This window comes from Rhinoderma darwinii, chromosome 7 (assembly GCF_050947455.1).
Source record: "Rhinoderma darwinii isolate aRhiDar2 chromosome 7, aRhiDar2.hap1, whole genome shotgun sequence".
NCBI classification, from domain to species: Eukaryota; Metazoa; Chordata; class Amphibia; order Anura; family Rhinodermatidae; genus Rhinoderma; species Rhinoderma darwinii.
The window spans coordinates 84,632,847-84,658,322 of record NC_134693.1 but is presented as its reverse complement, the minus strand read 5'-3'; the positions used below and the strand labels follow the sequence as shown (position 1 = coordinate 84,658,322).

The window sequence follows — 25,476 nt, the reverse complement described above, 5'->3', positions numbered from 1 at the left end:
GGCTATAAGAAACAATTAAAGGATAGCTGTTCATTGAGGCCCGCAGGTTTCACAGTCTGCATGCGAAAAATCCACTGGGCCCCTTTTTGTAGAATTCTCTTATCCAAATCCCCCCCCCCCCCCCAGCAGATGGTCGTACAGTGAAGGAAATAAGTATTCGATCCCTTGCTGATTTTGTAAGTTTGCCCACTTTCAAAGTCATGAACATTCTAGAATTTTTAGGCTAGGTTAATTTTACCAGTGAGAGATAGATTATATTTTAAAAAAAAAAACTGAAAATCACATTGTCAAAATGATATATATTTATTTGCATTGTGCACAGAGAAATAAGTATTTGATCCCCTACCAACCATTAAGAGTTCAGCCTCCTCCAGACCAGTTACACGCTCCAAATCAACTTGGTGCCTGCATTAAAGACAGCTGTCTTACATGGTCACCTGTATAAAAGACTCCTGTCCACAGACTCAATTAATCAGTCTGACTCTAACCTCTACAACATGGGCAAGACCAAAGAGCTTTCTAAGGATGTCAGGGACAAGATCATAGACCTGCACAAGGCTGGAATGGGCTACAAAACCATAACTAGGACGCTGGGTGAGAAGGAGACAACTGTTGGTGCAATAGTAAGAAAATGGAAGACATACAAAATGACTGTCAATCGACATGCAAAATCTCACCTCGTGGGGTATCCTTGATCCTGAGGAAGGTGAGAGCTCAGCCGAAAACTACACGGGGGGAACTTGTTAATGATCTCAAGGTAGCTGGGACCACAGTCACCAAGAAAACCATTGGTAACACATTACGCCGTAATGGATTAAAATCCTGCAGTGCCCGCAAGGTCCCCCTGCTCAAGAAGGCACATGTACAGGCCCATCTGAAGTTTGCAAATGAACATCTGGATGATTCTGAGAGTGATTGGGAGAAGGTGCTGTGGTCAGATGAGACTAAAATTGAGCTCTTTGGCATTAACTCAACTCGCCGTGTTTGGAGGAAGAGAAATGCTGCCTATAACCCAAAGAACACCGTCCCCACTGTCAAGCATGGAGGTGGAAACATTATGTTTTGGGGGTGTTTCTCTGCTAAGGGCACATGACTACTTCACTGCATCAATGGGAGAATGGATGGAGCCATGTACCGTCAAATCCTGAGTGACAACCTCCTTCCCTCCACCAGGACATTAAAAATGGCTCGTGGCTGGGTCTTCCAGCACGACAATGACCTGAAACATACAGCCAAGGCAACAAAGGAGTGGCTCAAAAAGATGCAGATTAAGGTCATGGAGTGGCCTAGCCAGTCTCCAGACCTTAATCCCATCGAAAACTTATGGAGGGAGCTGAAGATCCGAGTTGCCAAGCGACAGCCTCGAAATCTTAATGATTTACAGATGATCTGCAAAGAGGAGTGGGCCAAAATTCCATCTAACATGTGTGCAAACCTCATTATCAACTACAAAAAATGTCTGACTGCTGTGCTTGCCAACAAGGGTTTTGCCACCAAGTATTAAAGGGGTTGTCCGAGATAAATTTTTATTTAAAAGTTAAACACACAATACACACATTAAATATTCCCTAATATACTTACCTGTGCAATCTTGCTTCTGTTCTCCGTTCTGGCAGCTCTTTTCTTCCGATCACCTGTCTTCTGACGTCACGTTTTCTTCCTCCTCCACTGTCGTGTCGTGTCCCGATCACATGGTCTCGCCCCAGCGAGACCTCGGATGGGACACGACACGTCACTGGAGACGTGTCGTTTCTGCGGGTGCCCGCCCAGCCTATGCAGCTTTTTTTCACTGTGAGCGCGCCTATGCGTGTTCACAGTGAAAAAAGTGAAGAGGGACGGCACCTGCGGGAATGTCGGGTCTCCGGCTGTCAGTGACTGCCGGGGACCCGGAGGAGAAGATAGAAGCAGCTTTCGCTGCTTCTGTCTTCTCCGATGTCTTTTTACACAGCGTTCAATGAACGCTGTGTATAGGAATAGAGACAGCAGCAGCGGCGCTGTCTCTATTCCTCCCGGTGATCATGTGACTGGTCACATGATCACCGGGTACCGTTAGTGGCAGACTGCTGCTGGGTCTAATCAGACCCAGCACAGCCCTATTAGTGACAATCGTCACTATGAGAGGGCTGATTTCCCCTGTAACTGGGGCTGCTGTGCAGCTCCAGTTACAGTGGAAAAGATGGTGTAAAAAAAAAAAGAAAAAAAATATATAAAGTTCCCCAAAGGTCTTTTTTGACCTTTGAGGGACAGACCATAGTAATAAAAAAATAGTACAAAAATTTTTTTAATAATAAATACACATAAAATACCCACCCCCTGTCAATCATTGTTGTAACGCTAGCGCTGACCCAATTACCCTAATATAGACATGTAATATATAGAAATGTACGGTAGACAATGACGATCACAAATAAAAGGTCTATTTTAGGGTAAAACTATGTTATTACCAAAAAAAATAGCTGAAACGTAAAAAAGCTTATTTTTTTACTATGATTTTCAAACTTTATGAATGAAAATTCTAAAATGGCAAAAAAGGTGTGTATAAAAACGATAAAAAAAATAAACCTGCATTGTCTACGGAAAAAACGCCGCAAAAATAACGTCGTTAGCGCAACAAATAAAAAAGTTATAGCCATTTAACTAACACGTGCTAAAAATGGCTAAACGGTGCCCCGTCCTGAACTGGATAAGATCTTCTGGGGTCCTGTATCTAAGCCTACATTGTTAGGCTTAGATACAGGGTCTAACAAACAGTGTCACACATGGAGCTTGTATCTAAGCCTAACACAATGTAGGCTTAGATACAGGACCCCAGATGACATTCTTTTTATTCCTGTATAAGGGTATGTTCACACGGCCTATTTACGGACGTAATTCGGGCGTATTAACCCCCGAATTACGTCCGAAATTACGGCTTGAAATCGTTGGCAAACATCTGCCCATTGAAAGCAATGGGCTGATGTTTGTCTGTTCACACGAGGCGTATATTTACGCGTCGCTGTCAAAAGACGGCACGTAAATAGACGCCCGCGCCAAAGAAGTGTCATGTCACTTCTTCAGACGTAAATGGAGCCGTTTTCCATGGACTACATGGAAAACCAGCTACAGTTACGTCCGTAATGGACGCGGCGTTCAAGCGCCTGCACATGCCGTTACAGCTGAAATTACGGGGATGTTTTCTCCTGAAAACAGCCCCGTAATTTCGGCCGTTATGGACGCTGCCGTGTGAACATACCCTAAGATTAGTGTTTTGGGGCCCTGTATCTAAGCCTAACATGTGGTATTCTTAGATACATGGCCCATGTGTGACACTGTCTGCTTGGGTAATGTTACTAAGGCTACCTTGTGGTAGGCTTAGATACATGGTCTAACAGTATCACACATGAGCAGTGTATCTAAGCATCCCTCTTTTTTTTTTCTTAGCTATTAGGTGTTTTTTACAGGTTGGGTCCTTGGTACTACATCAAGTTCAAGGACTACTTCAATGACACCTTTTTTATTTTTAATAAAATCGTTAACCAGTGTTATGTGTGTGTTATTTTATTACAATATTTTTTCTATGTCCTTCTCATTTATTTAAAAATGTATTATTAGTTCATTATTAATGGCCACTGTCTAACAGCGTCCATTAGTAAGGCTTCATGCACACTAGCGTATGTATTTTCCGCGCGTGAAAAACTTGCGTCAATCCCATCCGTGTGTTTGCGTTAGGGCGGATTAACACGAACGTGCTATACGTCCGTGCAACCCACGTGGTATTCACGCTTGTGGCACGGACCTATGCAAGTCTATGGGGCAGTGCAGACAGTCCGTGAGTTTTACGCAGCGTGAGTCCACTGCGTAAACTCGCGACATGTTCTATATTTCTGCGTTTTTCGAGCATCACGCACCCATTGAAGTCAATAGGTGCGTGAAAATCAGGCGCATCCCATGGAAGCACTTCCGTGGGACGAGCGTGATTTGCGCAACAGCAGTAAAATAATGAATGTAAACAGAAAAGCACCACGTGCTACAAACATCCAGAGTGTCATAATGATGGCGGCTGCGCGAAAACAGCAGCCGCGCATCCGTATGAACATGACACGGAGCTGTCAAGTGCATTTTGCGCACGCAAAACGCCACCGTATTTGTGTGCGCAAAACGCACACGCTCGTGTAAATCCGCCCTTATGCATCAGTGTGCTTTTCGATTGTCATGTGTTATTCACGCACTCACAAAGCCAGCCCATTTTTACCTTCTTTTTTACAACAAATTGCTGTGTAAATCACGCACCAAACACGTGTGTGCTGTTTGTGGTTTTCACGCATGCATTGACTTCAATGTAAGTGTAGGTGCATGATAACGCACCAATAGAGGACATGCAGTATGTTTCACGCAGCGGACTCTCGCTGCGTGAAAAGTCACACATGTGTCAACGGCCCCATTGAAATAAATGGGTTGCGTGTGTTGTGCGTTTTTTCAAAGCACAGCACACAGACTTGATTCACGCTAGTGTAAATCGCGCATAAGGCCCCATTCACACCACGTCGAAACCACGCACAGCACACGCGACCCATTTATTTCAATGGGGCCGTTTTCACGCAGCGAGAGTCCGCTGCGTGAAACATACTGCATGTCCTCTATTGGTGCGTTATCATGCACCTACACTCAACTAGATGCATGCGTGAAAAGCATGCACCAAACAAGCGTGTTTGGTGCGTGATTTATGCTGCAATTTGTTGTAACAAGCATTAAAATCGAGCATTAAAACTGCCTTGCGGGAAAAAGAAGCGACATGCTCCATCTTTGGGCGTTTACGCCTCTGACCTCCCATTGACTTCAATGGGAGGCAGAGAAAGCGTATTTCGCGTTGTTTTATGCCTGCGGCGCTCAATTGCCGCGGGCGAAAAACGCCACGGAAAACGACGCAAAAAACGCAGCAAAAAAAGCCACAAACAATGCCGCAAAAAACAGACGCAAAAAAAAAACGCCGAAAAGGCTACGATAAATGCCGCGAAAAACATCACAAATAAAGCCGCGAACAAAGAGGCAAAGAACGCCACGAAGAACTACAGGGAAAACGACACGAAAGACGCAATGAAAAACGCAGAAAAAAAACCGCAAAAAAAGACGTGAAAAACGACGCAAAAAAGGCTACGATAAACGCCACGGAAAAAGCTGCGAAAAACATAGCGGAAAAAGACGCGAGAAACGCCGCAAACAGAGGCAAAGAACGCAGCGAAAATCAACTGGGAAAACGCCACGAAAGACGCAACGAAAAACGCTGCAGAAATAGGCGCAAACAACGACGCAAAAAAAGAAATGATAAACAACGTGAAAAAGGCTACGATAAACGCAATGGAAAACACAGCAAAAAACATCGCAAAAAAAGACGAAAACAAACAAGCAAAAAACGCCAAGATAAACGAAGCGAAAAACGCCCCGAACAAAGCGGCAAACAAATACGCAAACAGCGCACAAAAAACGCCAGGTAAAAACGACGCAAAAATCAACGTGCAGGGAGAGGTAAATCTGCCGCAAACTTCAAGACGGAATTTTGAGGCAGATATTCTTCCTGCAAAAAAACTCTGTGTGAACATGGCCTTAGTGGAGAGAGACATGAGATAGAAGAGGGTGGACGAGGGTGAGGGGAGACACGAAGAGGTTTATAGACCTGAAAAGAGAAAGAAAACATAAATGTGAAAAACATAATGGGGGGAGAACATTTGCTCATCATCCTTCAAGAATGTCAGCAAGGAGACAAGTCCAGTGAAGGAGGTCAGCGGGGAGGAGCAAGGACAGCTCACGTGAACTCTTGGAAGGTACGTGCACGCTCATTGCAGCCTGCAATGAGCGTGCACGGGAAAAAAGTTTCATAACAAGGAAAGATCAACAAACCAGAGCTGAACTGCATGTAAACAAACTGCTAAATTCAAAAAAGAAATGTGCTAAGTAGAATTTTTTTAAAAAATAATGCTTTATTTAGGTTGTCTGTATAAGGGGTAATGTATGACAGAGTTTTTGAAAAAATGTTGGTATCTCGGACAACCCCTTTAAGTCTTGTTTGCCAAAGGGATCAAATACTTATTTCTCTGTGCACAATGCAAATAAATATATATAATTTTGACTATGTGATTTTCTTTTTTTTTTTTAGATAATCTATCTCTCACTGGTAAAATTAACCTAGCCTAAAAATTCTAGACTGTTCATGACTTTGACAGTGGGCAAACTTACAAAATCAGCAAGGGATCAAATACTTATTTCCTTCACTGTATATGTTTAATCCCCTGGAATTTGATGACATTCGTGTTGCCAGCATGGCACTCCCAAACATGCGTTGCCACCGTAGTATCCTCATTTCTGCGGATATCACCTATGTTGTCCCTAATCCTTCTCCTGAACTCTCTGGAAGTCTTGCCGATGTATTGCAGCCCACAAACACATGAAATAAGATAAACAATTCCTCTTGTTTTGCAATTAATAAAAGACCTATTATCAAAAGTCCTCCCTGTAGTGTGACTACGAAAATTATTGCGGCATGTTATGGAGTCACAATCCTTGCATGATCCGCATCTGAAAGTGCCCTTAATGCCATGTGTAAGCCATGACGTGGGAGAGGTAGGTTGCAGGTGGCTATGTACCAAGCGGTCCCTGATGTTTCTACCCCTCCTGTAGGTCACCAGTGGTCTGTCACCCACCAAACTTCCAATGTCAGGGTCTGTTATAAGAATCCCCCAGTAGGCTTGTTGGACCCTCATCACCTCCTTGTTAGATGAATCGTACGTCCCTATAATAAGTATCTGCTCATCAGTCGACCGCTTCCTAGGAATAAGTAGATCACTCCTATTACAGCTTAGAGCATTTTGATATGATGATCTCAAGACTTCGCGAGGATAGCCTCTCCGAAGGAATCTGTTTTGTAAGTCTGTTGCAGCTATTCCAAAGTCTGTGATGGTGGAACAATTCCTACGTACCCTCAGGTACTGTCCCTTGGGTAGCCCCCTTTTTAATGGTCCGGGGTACCAGCTCTCCCACCTGAGAAGACTATTGGTCGCTGTGTCCTTCCCCATAGATGCTAGTTTGAATGCATCCTTGTTCAGTCTTGAAAATGTTGATGTCGAGGAACGTCATTTTGCTGTCATGGATTTCAGAGGGGTGAAAAATCATTGTTATCTAACCTATAAATATGTTCTAAGTAAGCTCTGTACCTTTAGCTGGTGTGTAGCTAGGCGGGGAAGGTGGGGCCCAACTAGGTGGTAGGGAAGGGGGCGCCACAGAGCAGCTGACCGCTGCTGATTGGCGCCCTGTATGTCGGACACCTGCAGCAGCGATCAGCTTTAGGAAGAGCCAGGAGATCACGCAGCGGCGTTCTGACTCGGGTCCACTCCCGTGCTGCACCCTCCCAGCATGTAGGGGGCGCCACTAGGCTCTGCCTCTACTCTGTGATCTGCACACACACGGAGTAGATAATAGCTGAGAAGCAGAGGAGGAAGCTCCGCCCACAGCCCGTCCTGCAAGAAACCTCTGATCCTGTCAGCAAGGATACATGGTGAGTGTCCATGTGTGTCTGTATGTATATGTGTGTGTATACAGTATGTGTCTCTGTGTATACAGTATGTTTCTCTGTGTTTGTATGTATATATGTTACAGTGTGTGTGTGTATATATGTCTCTGCATGTGTTTATGTCTCTTTGTAAAAGCGTGTGTTCAATATTAAAGTAGAATAGATAAAATGCAGATATACCCCGCTGCCCCTATATACCCTGCTGACCCTATATACCCTGCTGCCCTATATACCCTGTTGCCCCTATATACCCTGCTGCCCCTGTATAGCCTTCTGTCCCCTATATATCTTACTGCTCCTTATATAACATGCTGCCCTTTATATACCCTGCTGCCCCTTATACACGCTGCTGCCCCTATATACCCTACTAATCCTTATATACCCTGCTGACCCCTATATACCCTGCTGCCCCTTATGTACTCTGCTGCCCTTTATATATGCCTTTGTGTGTGTTTATATGTGTCTGTGGGTATAGTTATCATCTACTACATTATCTGTACTCAGAGAGTTATCATTGTGTTATCTGTGGTGTTACATAGGACTGCAGGTAACGTCTACTACATTATCTGTACTCAGAGAGTTATTACTGTGTTATCAGCGGTGTTACATAGGACTGCAGGTAACACTACTACATTATCTGTACTCAGTTATCACTGTGTTATCTGTGGTGTTACATAGGGCTGCTTGTGAAATCTACAACAATATCTGTACTGGGTCCATATGGGTCTGTTTGTGAATGTGTCTTTGTGCTTCTATATATGTGCATTTTATGTATTTGTATATGTTCCCGTCTGTGTATTTATCTGCCGGTGTGTGTGTATATATGTGTCTGTACGTCTATATAGTTACCTGTATGTATATATTCCAGATGTGTGTATGTATATTTGCCTGTATGTCTAAATATCTGTCTTAGACATACAGTATATGTATGTACAGTATATATGTTCCAGTATGTGCGTGTCTATATATGTGGGTAATTTCAGTTTTTTGTAGGGGGCGGCAAATGAGGAATTCTGCCGCTGCTTGCGCCGCATGACCTCCTCGGCTCTTCCGGTAAGTCACGTCAGGCAGAGCAAAGAGTGGTAGTGGTAGGCTACCACTCACAGCTCTGGTTACAGTGTGGCGCTAAGTACAAGGGGGGAGTGTGGTGCTATTTAAAAGGGGGGAATGTGGCGCTAATTACAAAGGGGCAGCGGGCTGTGTGTGGCACTATCTACAAGTGGGGGAGTGTGCCGCTATTTACAAGGGGTGGAGTGTGCCGCTACCTAAAAGGGGGGAAGCGGGCTGTGTGTGGCACTATCTACAAGGGGGGCTGTGTGGTGCTATTTACAAGGGAGGCTGTGTGTGGCACTATCTACAAGGGGCTGTGTGTGACACCTCATTGATTGGTAGAGAAAGCAAACATGGCGAGGGGGAAGGAGATGTCAGGAAATAAGTTGGGGGGGCGCCAATCTGTATCTTTTCCCCAGGTGCAGGAGATCCTAGCTACGCCTCTGCCTTTAGAATTCAGTTTTTCAGTGGTCCCGCGCCGTATGCAAATGAGCAGAAAAGAGTCAAATCTTCATTCAAAAAGAGTCCGATTTTCATCCCTCCAGTGTCTCAGAGTTGACTCCGCCTCCTTCTTTTTGATTGACAGCTCCTCTCACTGCACTGCACACGAAATCCCGCACTTGCGCATTGAGACACCAAAGCTGCTGTTCTCATTCTTTTATTGCGCATGCTCGGCGCTCACTGTGACGTCATCACCGTCGGTTCGTCTCCGAATCCAGGCCCCGTTTCCTGACAACAGAGTAGTGCAGAGGTAAGCGTTTGTTGCTGTGCTGTATTGCTCTCCACTACACTTCTCGTCGGCAACAGTCATGCTACAGCTGGGTAGTGTAGCACGCATGCGCAATGTTTTGAACGAGATTTAGCCAGACAGGGCCGGACAGGAGGCGGCGGTGGGTGGGGTTAAGAAGCAGCGTCACAGAGTAAAAAATAATTACCATAAAAGGCGCGAAGACTTTAAACGACTATATTTACGGACAGAGGAGGACTTCAGGAGAGAAGAGAACAGGAACGAACTTTGGACAGCTGCGGCTATTGAGAGGTCAGGCGAGTTTAACAGGTAAGATGTTGATGACAGGATCCCTATAAGGCTCAGAGGCCATTTTTCAAATCTGACATATTTCAGATTATGTGGTAATAAGTTCGGAATGCTTATATATTAGAAACCCCATAAACACCCCATTTTAGAAACCACACCCCACAAGGTATTCAAAACCGCATTTAGAAAGTTAATTAACCCTTTAGGTGTTTCACAGGAATTTAAAGCAAAGTAGAAATGAAACTTACAAATTAAATTTTTTTGTCAGAAAATCCTTTTTATTCCATTTTTTTTTCTAAAAAACAGAAGGTTTTACCATAGAAACGCAACTCAATACTTATTGCCCAAATTCTTCAGTTTTTAGAAATATCCCACATGTGGCCATAGTATGGTAATGGACTGAAGCACCGGCTTCTGAAGCAAAGGAGCACCTAGTGGATTTTGGGGCCTCCTTTTTGTTAGATTAAAATTTAGGCACCATGTCAGGTTTGAAGAGGTCTTATGGTGCCAAAACAGTGGAAACCCCCATAAGTGACACCATTTGGCAAACTACACCCCTCAAGGAATTTATCAAGGTGTATAGTGAGCATTTAGAACCTAGGCTTTTTTTTGCTGCATTTTGTGTAATTGGACAGTGAAATTGAAAATCACATATTTTTCAGATATAAGTTACAAAATTGTAATTTTTACAAGGAATAAAGGAGAAAAAACACCCCAACATTTGAAAAGCAATTTCTTCCGATTACGGCAATACCCCATATGGGGGTCATAAACTGCTGGTTGGACAAACGGCGGGGCTCAGAAAGGTTAGGACCGCTATTTGGCATGCAGATTTTGCTGCATTGGTTTCTGCGTGCCATGTCGCATTTGCAGAGCTTCTGAGGTACCAGTACAGTGGAAACCCCTTAAAAGTGACCCCATTCTGGAAACTAGACCCCTTGAGGAATTCATTGTAGTTTTCATGTGGTGCATGCAACTTTTTGATGAGCATTTATTCTATTTTTAAGAGGCGTGGTGACTAAAAAACAGCAATTCTACTATGGTTTTTTATTCCTTTTTTTTCCCCAGAGTTCACTGTGCGCTACAAATGACATTCACTTTATTCTGCGGGGCGATACGATTACGGTGATACCATATGTTTACAGGTTTTTTAATGTCTTATGGCGTTTGCACAATAAAATACTTTTTATAAAAAATCATTTACTTTTTGTGTTACCTTATTCTAAGAGACTTGTTTTTTGCGTAACGAACTGTAGTTTTGATCAGTTCCATTTTTTTGGGAGGTGAAGTGACCAAAAAATTGTGATTCTAGTATGGTTTATTATTTTCTCATACGGCATTCACTGCGCGGGATAGATAACAAAATAATTTTGTAGTTCAGGCCGTTACGGACGCGGTGATACCAATTATGTATAGTTTATTTGTTTATTTATTTTTATTAATAATAAAGGACTGATAAGGGAAAAAGGGGGATTTTTACTTTTATTACTTTTAAAACTTTTATTTTCTGTTTTTTACACCATTTTTTTTACTTTTTCTTTACTTTATTACTTTGTCCCACTAGGGGACTTGCGGGCAGGAGTCCCTGATCGCTATTCTAATACACTGCACTACATGCTTAGTGCAGTGTATTAGAGCTGTCAGCTACTCGCTGACAGCAAGCATAGTGGGTCCTGACGTAGACGGCATAGCCGGACGCCATTGTTTGGCCTCCGGATGCCGTAGCAACCATCGCCGCCCCCGAAAATGTCACGGGACATCGATGGTGGTTTAGCGCTATTGAATGCGGCTTCTAAGAGGTTAATCAGCGGGGACACCGCAATCGGTCCCCGCTGAAGGAGCTGCAGCAACTGCTGTACAAGACAGCAGTTGTCACAGCTCATAAAAGTGCCTGGAGGCGGGCGGAATGGCGGTTATTCCCATGACCTACTATTAGGTCACGTAGCACGAACGCCCTAGTTAGCGTGACCTAATAGTAGGTCATGGAGCGTTAAGGGGTTAAAGGCGTTGGTTATAGTACTTGCTATGTTACATAGTTACATAGTTACATAGTTACATAGTTAGTACGGCTGAAAAAAGACACATGTCCATCAAGTTCAACCAAGGGAAGGGAAAAGGGAAGGAAAAATTTCTACACATAGGAGCTAATATTTTTTTGTTCTAGGAAATTATCTAACCCTTTTTTAAAGCCATCTACTGTCCCTGCTGTTACCAGCTCCTGCGGTAGACTATTCCATAGATTCACAGTTCTCACTGTAAAGAAGCCTTGTCGCCTCTGCAGCTTGAACCTTTTTTTCTCCAGACGGAGGGAGTGCCCCCTTGTTTTTTGAGGGGGTTTTACAAGGAACAGGATTTGACCATATTTTTTGTATGTGCCATTAATATATTTATATAAGTTAATCATGTCCCCCCTTAGTCGTCTTTTTTCAAGGCTAAATAGGTTTAATTCTTTCAATCTTTCCTCATAACTTAAATTCTCCATGCCCCTAATTAGCTTCGTTGCTCTTCTTTGTATTTTTTCCAACTCCAGGGCATCCTTTCTATGAACTGGAGCCCAGAACTGAACTGCATATTCTAGATGAGGCCTCACTAATGCTTTGTAAAGTGGCAATATTACATCCCTGTCCCGCGAGTCCATGCCTCTTTTAATACACGACAATATCCTGCTGGCCTTTGAAGCAGCTGATTGACACTGCATGCTGTTATTGAGTTTATGATTTACAAGTACACCCAGATCCTTCTCAACAAGTGACTCCCCCAGTGTAGCGCCCCCTAGGACATATGATGCATGCAGGTTGTTGGTACCCAGATGCATAACTTTACATTTATCTACATTAAACTTCATCTGCCAAGTGGACGCCCAAACACTTAGTATGTTTAAATCTGCCTGTAATTCATGAACATCTTCCATAGTCTGAACTATATTACATAGCTTGGTGTCATCTGCAAAAATAGAAATAGTGCTATTAATCCCATCTTCTATATCATTAATAAATAAGTTGAATAGTAGGGGTCCCAGCACTGAACCCTGGGGTACACCACTTATAACCGGTGACCATTCAGAGTAGGAATCATTGACCACAACTCTCTGGATACGGTCCTTGAGCCAATTCTCAATCCAATTACAAACTATATTTTCTAAACCTATAGTCCGTAATTTACCCATTAGGCGTCTATGGGGGACAGTGTCAAATGCCTTTGCAAAGTCCAAAAACGCTAAATCCACAGCGGCCCCTCTGTCTAGACTTCTGCTCACCTCTTCATAAAAACAGATTAGGTTAGTTTGACAACTTCTGTCCTTAGTAAAACCGTGCTGGCTGTCACTTATAATGCTATTTATTGTCACATAATCCTGTATATAGTCCCTCAATAGCCCCTCAAACATTTTCCCCACGATGGATGTTAAGCTTACTGGTCTATAATTACCCGGGGAAGACCTAGAGCCCTTTTTGAAAATAGGCACCACATTTGCCCTGCGCCAGTCCCTTGGCACTATACCAGTCACTAGAGATTCTCTGAATATTATGAAAAGGGGGACAGAAATAACTGAACTAAGCTCTTTAAGAACTCTAGGGTGTAACCCATCTGGTCCCGGGGCCTTGTGCACATTTATTTTATTTAATTTAGCTTGGACCATCTCTACATTCATCCAATTCAGTATATCAACTGATATATTAACAGCACAGGCACCGGCTACATCAGCTGCTCCTTCTTCAGTTGTATATACAGAGCGGAAGAACCCATTTAGTAACTCTGCCTTCTCTTGATCCCCTGTGATCAACTCCCCATTACCATTATCTAGGGGTCCCACATGTTCAGACCTGGGCTTTTTTGCATTTATATGCTTGAAGAATTTTTTGGGATTTTTTTTACTATCCTTGGCCACCTGCCTTTCATTATATGTGTGTTTGACATGTGCTAATCTGATTCTGTGTTTCTGTCTAGTATTGTGCTTTTTCAGCTCTGCCTAGGTATTTCCTCATTCCGTTTGCCTCTGTGTTTAGTGCTGTTCGTTAGTTTCAACCTGTTTCATTATTTTCTTTTCTGCTTACCTGGTTTTTACTTTTTTGACCAGTTTGTGTTGTTTTCATCACCACTAGATCCTAGAGTTTTCCTGGGCTGTGATAGGGAGAGTGTCTGCAGGTTAGGTACTCCATTAGGGTCAGTGTTTGGGACAGGTGTGTGGTGTTAGTGTCAGTGCTTAAGAAACATTTCAGGTACAGATATATGGAAACATTAGATAATGTTAGCTTGTTTTCATGTACAATCATCCGTTTGGTTTCCGTCATCCATGGTTACCATTCCCTGACTGTTATTACCCATCATCTGTTTGCCCCCATCATCTAGTAGACATGATCATCTTGTTCCATCCCTGTCTTCAATTGGTAAGTCCCTGTTTCTTGTATTCCTGTTGCCTATCAGTATTAATATACGTGCTCCATAAATACCTTCCTTTCGATTTTCCGGTTGGTTCACAAATTAGCTCTAATGTAGTCCTGGGATTGCTTTAAAGGAACAGTGTCATCACAATTTTTTTTTTAACATGTTAAAGATGTTAGTGCTTTATTAAAAACTTTTATATTTATTTGTGTGTTTGTGTTTTACTTTTTCTTATTTTTACACTTTTTCTTCCCTATGGAGGCTGCCATTTTTTGTTCCATTTCTGTATGTGTCGATTAACGACACATACAGACATGGAATACGGCAGCCACAGTCCCATAGGGACTGCGAACGGGTCCCGTCCCATCCACTTCTGTGTACGCCGTCTGTGTGGGAACTGCGCATGCGCCGCTCCCACACAGTCCAATTTGAAATTGGCGCCGTCCGGCGCCATTTTCCTGTGGACCGGAAGTCGCGGCCGGACAGTAAGATTACTACTTCCGGTCGCGGCTTCCGGACTTGTGCACTTGGACAGCGGCATCAGACGGAGCGGACGGGCCGGAGGGAGCCGCAGCGGCAGGAGCAGGTAAGAGATTTCAATGTATGTTCATGTTTGTGTACGTTTACTACTGTATGTAAACCTACTACACTGTGTGTTAGCTCAAAAAATGGCGACACACAGTGTAGGAGGTTAGACCGTTCAAACCCCTCGTTTATCCCGGCACTAGCCAGGATAAAGGAGGGGGGGGATGCTGAGAGCTCACTAGAGCGAGGGCTTTTTACCCAATTTTGCAATGCTGCAATTTTGGGAATAGCTCCATCTAGTGACCAGCAATGGGAAATATTATAAATTAGAATCTAATTTATAATATTTCCTGACTCGTGAAAAAAATCAAAAAAATTTGAACAATGTTTAATCACCTACACACTAAATGTTTAATTAAAAAAAAAACAACATGTTTTTCTGGCAACACATTCCCTTTAAGTGAAGCCAAGTCCTGCTGTCTGGTGGCCAGCTGTAGCTCAGGTTAGATTATGGCTAAATCTGCAATATTGGTCTTGTTTTAAAGTCAAGGGTCCTAAAACAAGACCAAGATTGTCGCTCTAGTCTGAGCTAAATCAGGTTGAAGTGGTAGCCCATGCTGATAAAGGCTCTGGAATCTTGTCTTCAAAACAAGACTAGCTCTAGCTGCTATCTACCCTTAACAAGAGCAGGTTGAAGTAGGAGCTGCATATACTTGCAGCTCTGACTTCAGCCCTTGTGAAGAGAAGGACGTGCTGCATATGTGATCCTCCTCCTCTCCGTATAAGGTTTCAGATGACCACAGGGGGAAGGGTAACATGAAGTTTTGTTCATGCTATCACCCCCTTATAAATCAGAAAATAAGGGGATTTTTTTCTCTACAAATAAGTGAGAAGATGAGCACTTGTTCATCTAATCACTCTTCTGCACCTAATTAGGCCATTTATTGACTCCACAACCCGGATGTTTACTAGCGTCCAGATCGAGGTATCAAATAAGTTGCACCAACACCCCTACTACACATACACAAACATCAATAATATTTATTTATGTTAGACTGTCCATATCCTGTCTGTACCAGATCTTTAGCCTAAAATCTGCTGACCGCTTTTCTTAAGCGATACCTATTACATACTCGTCATATCGATAATCATTATCACTAGGGTAGAATATCTTATACATTTCTGACAGATGGAAAAGATTTCCGTCAGCCATAAAATACATTTTTGCCACTGACTGTCACTATAACCAATCGTTTTCAGCCAGTTCCAGAAAAAAAAATCTGTATTAAATTAGGTTTAGGGATTTGTGATTATTGATTAGGATTACAGTTTGTATAGCGGCATTGAAAATTATATACCTATATAATTACAAAATTGGTTGGCGCATTTATTTAAAAAATAAATCCTGTTTGTTACAAAGTTACATGAAGGTGGACATGGCTGTCAACAGCACATCAAGACAATTGGGGGTGCATTAAATTTTCAAGGTGTGTAATCCCTGTATTCTATAAATTGTTATTTTTTTTTACATTTCCAGTTTAAAACCAGATTTTTGGTCCCAACAGTTCTGGTGATTTTTATGAAGATATGTGCATGTAGTGCATGTAGACATAGGCGTAAGTGGTATGTATGAACTCTACACATATTGAAGTTTCATTTTTAGGATGTGTGTTGCATCTGATTCTCGACTTGAGTCACACTTTTAGCCACATATATAAATGTTTATACAATTTTTCTGAAAAATGACACTGATGCAAAATTGAATGAAGGTGCCTTACATACTTACATATGTTAAAAAAAGACACAGATCCATCAAGTTTCACCCTGTTAAACACACACGGGTGCCTGTGTACTTAAAGTGCTGAGTTACATTTTGACGATGTGCCAGGTGTCTACTTTCAGAAAATATATGAGTGTGTGGGTTTATTATGATTGCTTTATATTTTGTACTTTATATTTTATTTGTATATTTCAAAAGTGTGAAAATTGTCCAGGCTACTAGAGGTGCAAAATACAATAGCAACGAAAGGGTTAAATAAACACTTCAGTTGGTAAAACTGCCCCTACTCGAATGTCTTACCTTTTTATCACTGAGACCGGATACCTGGTCCACATACTCTTCTTGAATCATAAAGGCAGCAAGGTTGGCTGTATAACTGGCCAGGAATATCACAGCGAAGAAAGCCCAAACCGACACCATAATCTTACTTGTAGTTCCCTTTGGATTCTGCACAGGCACAGAATTATTGAACACCAAGCCCCAAAGTAGCCAAATGGCTTTTCCAATTGTGAACGAAGGGCCTCCAGGCTCTGGAAGTCAAAGAGAACATAAGATTAGAAATGAGATACTTTTCAGTTGAAAACTAAATGTGATTATTATACGACATAAAGTAAAAATAAGTAGAAAAGTAGTAGGTTGTTCTACATATTTATCACTTATAAATCTTGATATGAAAGGAAAGGCCATTGAGAGTGTATAATGACCCTACTGATTTGTTATTTTTTCTTATCTTAATTGTAAAGTCCATTAATATTTTAACCCCTTAAGGACCAAGCCATTTTTCATGTTTTCGTTTTTCACTCCCCATGTTCCAAGAGCCATTACTTTTTTATTCTTCCGTCAATAAAGTGGTGTGAGTGCTTATTGTTTGCGGGAGGAGTTGTAGTTTCTAATGGCACCATTTAAAGTACCATATAATGCACTGGGACACTGAAAAAACAAAATTTTTGCCGGCTGAAATTTGGAAAAAAAAAACAACTTAACTTTATTCTGTGGCTCAATATGATTACGGCGATACTAAATGTATATAGGCTTCTTTATATTTTATTACTTTAAAAAAAAAAACGTTTTTGTTAAAAAAATAAATTGTCTTGTTCTACCACATTCTGAGAGCCACAACTTTTTAATTTTTCCGTTGATTGAGAGGTGAGGGCTTATTTTTTGCAGGACAAGCTGTAGTTTTTCAGTTCGGTTTTGCACGGATAGGGGCCCAACCCAAATATAAATATAAAAGAGTATCCGGCACACCAATATTGAAACTAAGGTATTTTTATTTTGTTTTTATTTTTAATGACAGTGGCAGAGTGCGACGTTTCGGTCTAAGTGACCTTCATCAGGCACTGAGCCGTGCTGGAAACTGCATAGACGAGCACTAGTGGTGCTGATAGCGGCTGGCCATGATACAGCAGCCAGCCGCTATCAGCACCACTGGCGCTCGTCTATGCAGTTTCCAGCACGGCTCAGTGCCTGATAAAGGTCACTTAGAGCGAAACGTCGCACTCTGCCACTGGCATTAAAAACAAAAACAAAATAAAAATACCTTTGTTTCAATATTGGTGTGCCGGATACTCTTTTATAGGTATATTGTAATAGTTCAGACTTTTACGGATGCAGCGATACCAATTTATTTTATTTTTTTTGTTTTTTTAGATTGTTTTAGAGGAAAATTTGGAAAAGGTTTTTTTTTAAACTTATAATATAACCCTGTCTCCTATAAGCTTCGGCTGCCTCCAACCCTCAGAATCCCCAACTCCTTTCATGTGTCCCCCATGAATCCTGTGGTTCTAAACCTATATAGTAATACTCCTAGTCCTGCTGTTGATCCCAGTGGTTCTTCTGATGTGTTCGAGGTGAAGGAGATCCTGGACTACAAGAGAGTAGGAGGAAGGACATTCTATAAGGTGGACTGGAGAGGACTTGGTCCTGAGGAGAGGACCTGGAGCCAGAAGAGAACCTTAATGCCCCTACCCTCATTAAAAAATTCCTATTACACTTTGAACCAAGAAAAGGGGGCATAAGGGGGTACTGTAATAGCTGCGGTAGCGGACCACCGCCTCTCCTTACCTCCCGACAGTCGCTACCGCAGACCTCTATCTTTGTGGCGGCATCTCCCTACCAGGAGATGCCAGCCCTCATGGCCACACAGCTCTGTTGTTCCCTCCAGAGTGCGCGTTCGCGCTCTTCCCCAGACTTAAAGGGCCAGCATGCGCACATGCATCAAATTACCCAACTATCCCCAGGACGTCCTCGACTATAAAAAGGGCTCTGCTCTTCTATGCCTTGCCTGAGCATTGTTGTTGTACTCCAATGTTAGTCTTAGTAAATGGTCCCGTAGTTGTATCCTGTTACTAGTATTCCTGTATCCTGCTTTCTGTATTCTGTATCCCGTGATGCGTTTGTTCTTGTGCCTTATCTAGTGTTTGAGTCGTTTTTGGACTTCTGCCACGCCTGCTGTCATATACCATGTCTGGTATCATCCCCCATGTCAGGTGTCGTCTGCCACGCCTGTGTCATATACTATGTCTGGTATCATCCGCCACTTCTGGCATCATCTGCCACATCAAGTTCCATCCGTGCCAACGCCTCTGCTACTGTCTGGATTCTTACAGGTACTCTTGTGCTAGGTCTTTGCATAGACTTTATAGACTGTTGTTTGGCCAGCTGCTACTCCGCTACGGCGGTACGGTCTAGTGGGTCCACATAACCCCAGATCGTGAAAAGGTCCATTCATGCACGCTCCTCCACCTCTAGCTATTGAGCAGTAGCCCTGGCACATGCTGAGGAAGCTGCTGCACAGATGATTTATCAGTGTAGATCAGATGATTACACTGATGTGAACCTGTATGTATTATCAGTGAAATCAATATGTGGGTTCCTCAAAGAAGCAAGTAGTATCACAAACTGGGAACTGTTCATAAAACATAACCTTTATTCATTATTTAGATTAAAATACTCTAGGTAATTCTTTTGAATACACATATCCCTGACACAACCAGGGTTGAATCAAATAAGCAATCCTCAATAATCACCTGGAGTATCCAGAAAATTATATCTAGATGGCGTGGTACCATGCGCCACCTTTGGACAAGCTCCAGGGATACAAAAATTCTGTCACACACAATTAGTGTAAATTCTAAGCAACAAATATTACATTAATTGACCACAATACTGACACTTTATAACCGTCCCAACGCGTTTCCCCAACCTAGTTGGTTCATCATGGGACAATAGTGGACAATTTGTGTGTAATTGAAGACCTATAAAGGTATATATATATATATATATATATATATATATATATATATACATATATAATAAATATTTGCTTGTATCGGCACATTTGTGCCAGATTACTACTCACAACTCCTAAAGATGACAATTGGTTGACGAAGGAACAGGTGGATGAAGATAATCCATTTTACCAAACATTTGTAGAAGCTGTAGATGTGAACCTGTTACTCGTTTAGAGAGAGCATCCAGATTGGTCTGTCTCTACATAGGAATGCCTGGCTTCAGATTAAGGGCGTTGGTTATAGTAACTTGCTCTGTGTGTTTGACATGTGCTAATCTGATTGTGTGTTCCTGTCTAGTGTTGTATTTTTCCAGCTCTGCCTAGGTATTTCCTTATTCCATGTTTGCCACTGTGTTTCGTCCTGTTAGTTAGTTTCATCCTGTTTCATTATTTTCTTTTCTGCTTGCCTGGTTTTTACGTTTTTGACCGGTTTGTGGTGTTTTCATTGCCACTAGTTCCTAGAGTTTTCCCGGGCTGTGTTAGGGAGAGTGTCTGTAGATTAGGGACTCCATTAGGGTCAGTGTTTGGGACAGGTGTGTTAGGTTAGATAATGTTAGCTTGTTTTCATCTACAATCATCCGTTTGGTTTCCATCACCTATCGTCCATGGTTACAATTCCCTGTTATTGTCATCCATCATCTAGTTAGACATCATCATCTTGTTCCAACCCTGGCTTCAATTGGTGTTGTCCCTGTTTCTTGTATTTTTGTTGCCTGTCAGTATTAAGAAAAGTGCTTTATAAATACCTTCCTTTTGACTTTCCGGTTGGTTTTCAATTCAGCTCTAATGTAGTCCTGGGATTGCTGTAAGTGAAGCCTAGTCATGCCATTTTGTGGCCATCAGGCATAATTACACGTAGCTCAGGTTAGATCATGGCAAAATCTGCAATATTGGTCTTGTTTTAAGGGTTGGCTTTAAGACAAGACCAAGATTGTAGCTCTAGCCTTTTCTTATCTTAACCCCTTAAGGACCGAGACTTTTTTCATTTTCGTTTTTAACCCGCGTTGCAAGAGCCATAACTTTTTAATTTTTCTGTCAATAAAGTGGTGTGAGGGCCTATTTTTTGTGGATGGAGTTGTAGTTTGCACCATTTAAAGTACCATATAATGTACTGGGAAACTATCAATTTCCTGCACTTTAAACAAAAAATATTGATTTGGTAAAATTAAAGGCGACAGTATGTACACCTTTGATTACTTTTTTTTAAATAAATAGATCAGTCATTGTGATTAGTGTAGCTTCTTAACTAGTTTTTATTAAAAATTAATTTTGCTTTTTGAGATACAGCTGCTCTGTATTCTCTATACAGAACAGATGTATAGTTCGCTTTTCACTGAATCCGTCAGTCACGTGGACCTGACGGGTTCAGTGTCGGTGGGTCCTGCGTGTCTCTGACATGCAGGATCCACCTGTAATCGATCATATCTAAGTTATGAACTTAGATGTGATAGTTTACAGGTGGATCCTGCATGAACCGACAGTGAACCTGTCAGGTCCTCGGGACTGACGGATTCAGTGAAAAGCGAAAGATACAGCTGTTCTGTATAGAGAATACAGAACAGCTGTGCCTCCAAAAGTAAAAATAATTTTTAATAAAAACTATTTATAAAGTTACACTAATCACACTGACCTATTTTTTTATTTTATTTTTTTAAAAAGCCCTCAAAGATGTACAAAATTAGTAAAATTATGTCGACGGTTTCTGTTCATACATAATTCCAAAACCTTCTAAACTATATACTTGTAATAAATTTCTGGGTGTGAGATTAAGCCTGATCAATTAATTTGACATTGTCATAGTTTGCAAGTTGTAGGATTTTTAGTAACAATATTGCATTAGATAATTACTTTTGGACTAATTGCACAATTCATACAGAAATCTAATAAAAAGTAGACTAATAATAATTAACAAAAAATGTTCTTCTCACCTCGACCATCTGCAAGGCACCTGTTGTACCCCACCGGACTGAAGTACTCAAATACAAACACCGCCACTGCAGAAACTATTAGGAGCATGACAAACATCATGACCCAGACGTCAGCACTAAACGGCTCTGTAGAGGAAATGGAAACTGGTTTTCACTAGAAGATTGAAGCGAACAGTAGATAGAGGAATGGGGTTGGAAAAGAACTAACAAATAGAAGGAATAAAGATGGTGAGGATTGATGAGGTGAAGAACAAAAATACTGATTTCGGACAGCATAATACTGCAAGCAATACTTCTTTTATGAGTTACCAAGAAATGCAGAGGGAGAGACTGTTCCATTGCTTCTTGACACCATGACACTAATACCAGTCTCTATAAATGGTACTGAAAAATCCACTACTTCTGAGCGCTCTTCGTTGATGGTAAGGGACCCAACAGCCATATATGCTCTTTTCGTTACCACCTAATGTATAACAAAAATATATATTTAGCTCTGATCATACAGATATTAGAGTCATAATGTGATGAACAGAACACACAGATGCAGTACAGAGAAGATGATTCTACCTTATCAGCCGAAATATGCCTGACTGGATTCCTACTCGAGGAAAAATATGTTCAAGACAACTTGGCTAAACTTTTACAAGAATAATAAACTGAACTTTTTATGGATTAAATAAACTGGAGTCAAGCTTTTATTTACTTGGGTCTGTTTTTAACATCTTAAAGAGGCTCTGTCACCTGATTTTGCAACCCCTATATGCTATTATTATTTGGTTGTATTCCTTTAAGTATGTACTGTAATTCACTTGCAAAATCAATGCAAATCAATAATTTCAATAATATTTCTAGATCTTTCTACCCAATGCTTGTCTTTGTTTTGTTTCTTAACAGCAATACTTTTTTCTATTAAACCCTACTAAAGAAAAAATATAAGGCTGTTAGAATATGGGAAGTCCAAAATAAGAGTCTTGAAGGACAAACTTGGCTGCTTCCTTAAAGAGGCTCTGTCACCAGATTTTGCAACCCCTATCTGCTATTGCAGCAGATAGGCGCTGCAATGTAGATTACAGTAACGTTTTTATTTTTAAAAAACAAGCATTTTTGGCCAAGTCGATGTAGCTACTTACCGGCAAACGCCGATGCTGCTGCAGAATCAACTGTAGCCTCTGGTGCCGATGTGTCCTCGCTCTTCCGACACGATGCAGGACCTGTGAGTGACGACACAGCGTGATCTCTCGAGAACACGGCTGTGTCTGCACTGCCAGAAGCTGGGCGTTCTGAAGAGAAGTGGATGATACTTCTCGTCAGAACGCCCAGCTAGTAAAAGTAGTAAAAACGCCCCGATGTACGCACATAATACACGCCCACTTGGACTTTTGCATAATACACGCCCACTTGGACTTTTGCAAGCCTCATATGCATAAATACAAAAATGGTCATAACTTGGCCAAAAATGCTCGTTTTTAAAAAATAAAAACTTTACTGTAATCTACATTGCAGCGCCTATCTGCTGCAATAGCAGATAGGGGTTGCAAAATCTGGTGACAGAGCCTCTTTAAGGAAGCAGACAATTTTGTCCTTCAAGACTCTTATTTTGGACTTCCCATATTCTAACAGCCTTATATTTTTTCTTTAGTAGGGTTTAATAGAAAAAAGTATTGCTGTTAAGAAACAAAACAAAGACAAGCATTGGGTAGAAAGATCTAGAAATATTATTGAAATTATTGATTTGCATTGATTTTGCAAGTGAATTACAGTACATACTTAAAGGAATACTTTAGGCAAAACGTATACACCAAATAATGCCTAATGCAGGCCCTGAAGGGGTGGTGCATGACGATTTGTGCCCCTACTAGGTTTAACACAGTATATTCGTCTTGCTTAGAGTTCTCCTTTAAGCTGTACATTCATATAACCTTCCTCCAACAGTCATGCAATCTCTAGTAATGTATATGACATGAACCTTTATGTAAGGCATAGGATGGGGTGTTTTAGAATTATACACTGAGCGGTATATTAAGCGTCTCATAATAAATCTGTCCTATCTTCCCACATGCCGTGCACCACAATTGTGGTGTAAAAAGCACGGCTATGTGCTAACTATTACCCCGCTATCAGACATAAAATTAAAAAAAACATTATCCTCCCCGCTTCTCTTCACTTCTCCACTCAGGCTCACTCAGCATGCTGCGGCTCATACAAGGTCCTGATGCCAAGTACCATCATAGCTTTTATATGCAAAGCAACACTCAATGCCCAGAACGCTGCATCACATACAACATCCTGATGCTGCCCGCCGTCAATACATTGTATGAGCCACAGCATGCAGAGGGAGCCTGAAGGGTCCCGGAGGGGAGAAGCGAAGAGGAGCGGTGAGGTGAGCATACATTTTTTTATTGACAGATGGGGTGGAGTAGTCTGATGGGGAGACAGTAATCTGATCGGGTGGGGGGAGGAAAGGTATGGGGAACCACAGAGTGAAATCTAGGCCAGCTAGAGTTTCTACGCCAGATAGATTTCCCCTATAATTGACAACAGTTTTCTGGCGTTTATTATAATACATTTTTAGGGCAACGGTGGTCACATTCCCTTTACGTAAGCAAAGCCCCCTTCTAATAAAAGTGGTGAGCACATGTAAGACTTCTGGGCCTTTTTTTTACTTTTCTACGCCAGAAAACTGGTCTAGAAAAGTTAATAAATTCCGCCTGTATGTCTAACATCTCACCTCTCCAATCATTCCGTTCCATGTGCCATTAATTTTTTTCCCGTGTTTGCCATTAGTGACCAGATAAAGATCATAGGTAAATTTCACAGTTTTAGCTATTTTCTTCAGGATATCAATACAGAACCCCTTGCAGCATCTCTTGATGTAGTTTCCTCCTTCTTCTGTGCGGTTCCTAGTGGTCAAAACAAGATTAACATAAAGGACTGAAAGACTGACAAGGTTCCCTGAGTCACAGCAACTTTATTTTCTAGGGCCTTCCAGCAAAATGTCTCTTTTAAAGCAACCTCTTAAAACAGCAATTCTAGTCTAGTTTATTTTCTCTCTGTATTCTGTCTCTGACAATTGTTTTCAAGTCAGCAACATTTATCGAAATTACATAAAGACTGGTCCTTCTATGGAAAAAATATTTTATTATGTTACAATATGTCTGTAGAAGTTTCTATAATCCTATGACAGTAAAATTTATTATGTCAATGGGCTATTTTCCTATATGCACAGGAGGCCTCCTGCTGTATGTTGTATGTACAGTAGATCTTAATGCAGAGACTGCGCTTTTCTTACAAATTATATTGAAATTTGAGTTTTATATTAATAGGAGTATGGGTTTCGATGGCTATGCATTTTAACATGGCTATGTCTAAACTTCAGTTACATTGAGGTTCAACTTCATTTGACTTAAGCTTCATGCACATGGCCTTATTATGGCTGTGTACGACCTCCAAGTTGTACTGAGCTGTAATAGGGCACCTACAGACTTCTATTGTACCTTCTGTACTTCTGTATTACGCAGGTATTCTCCCGACATCTTCACACACACCACACAGAGCACCATAAAGCAGCACATGAAGTCCCTGTGGCTCGATAGTATGCAGCTGCAGGGTACTCCATGTACCACCCTACAGACTCCTCCTGCACACTCCACAAAATAACATTGCGCAAATGATTTCAAGGTCAGTGTCACTCAACTCACAACTGATCAGAGTGGAGGATGGGAGTGACAATAATCAAATCAAGTCACTCAATCCCAAAGTTCACTGGAATACACCTAATTCAGAAGGCACTTTTCTTTTCTACACATATGCATATAATGATATCAGTGAATGACAAAATAAATGAAAAGGAATTTTAACTGTGGACATTTCTCAATAATCGCTGTGAAATACACTCTCGCATGCTGGACTTCTAGCATTAATTCTTAGCTGTTGCCCCTGAATGGA

General features: G+C 41.5%; 1 protein-coding gene across 1 annotated transcript in view; it reads right to left on the bottom strand.

Moving 5' to 3' along the window:
• GRIN2B (glutamate ionotropic receptor NMDA type subunit 2B) overlaps positions 1-25,476 on the bottom strand; it is a 1,262,499-nt gene that overhangs the window by 115,082 nt on the left and 1,121,941 nt on the right. The window contains exons 7-10 of the mRNA XM_075833626.1: positions 24,260-24,431; positions 21,841-21,994; positions 21,532-21,657; positions 16,612-16,841 (exon numbers count right to left, since the gene is read on the bottom strand). Of these exons, the coding sequence (XP_075689741.1) occupies positions 16,612-16,841; positions 21,532-21,657; positions 21,841-21,994; positions 24,260-24,431 (682 nt within the window). The remainder of the gene's footprint in view (positions 1-16,611; positions 16,842-21,531; positions 21,658-21,840; positions 21,995-24,259; positions 24,432-25,476) is intronic.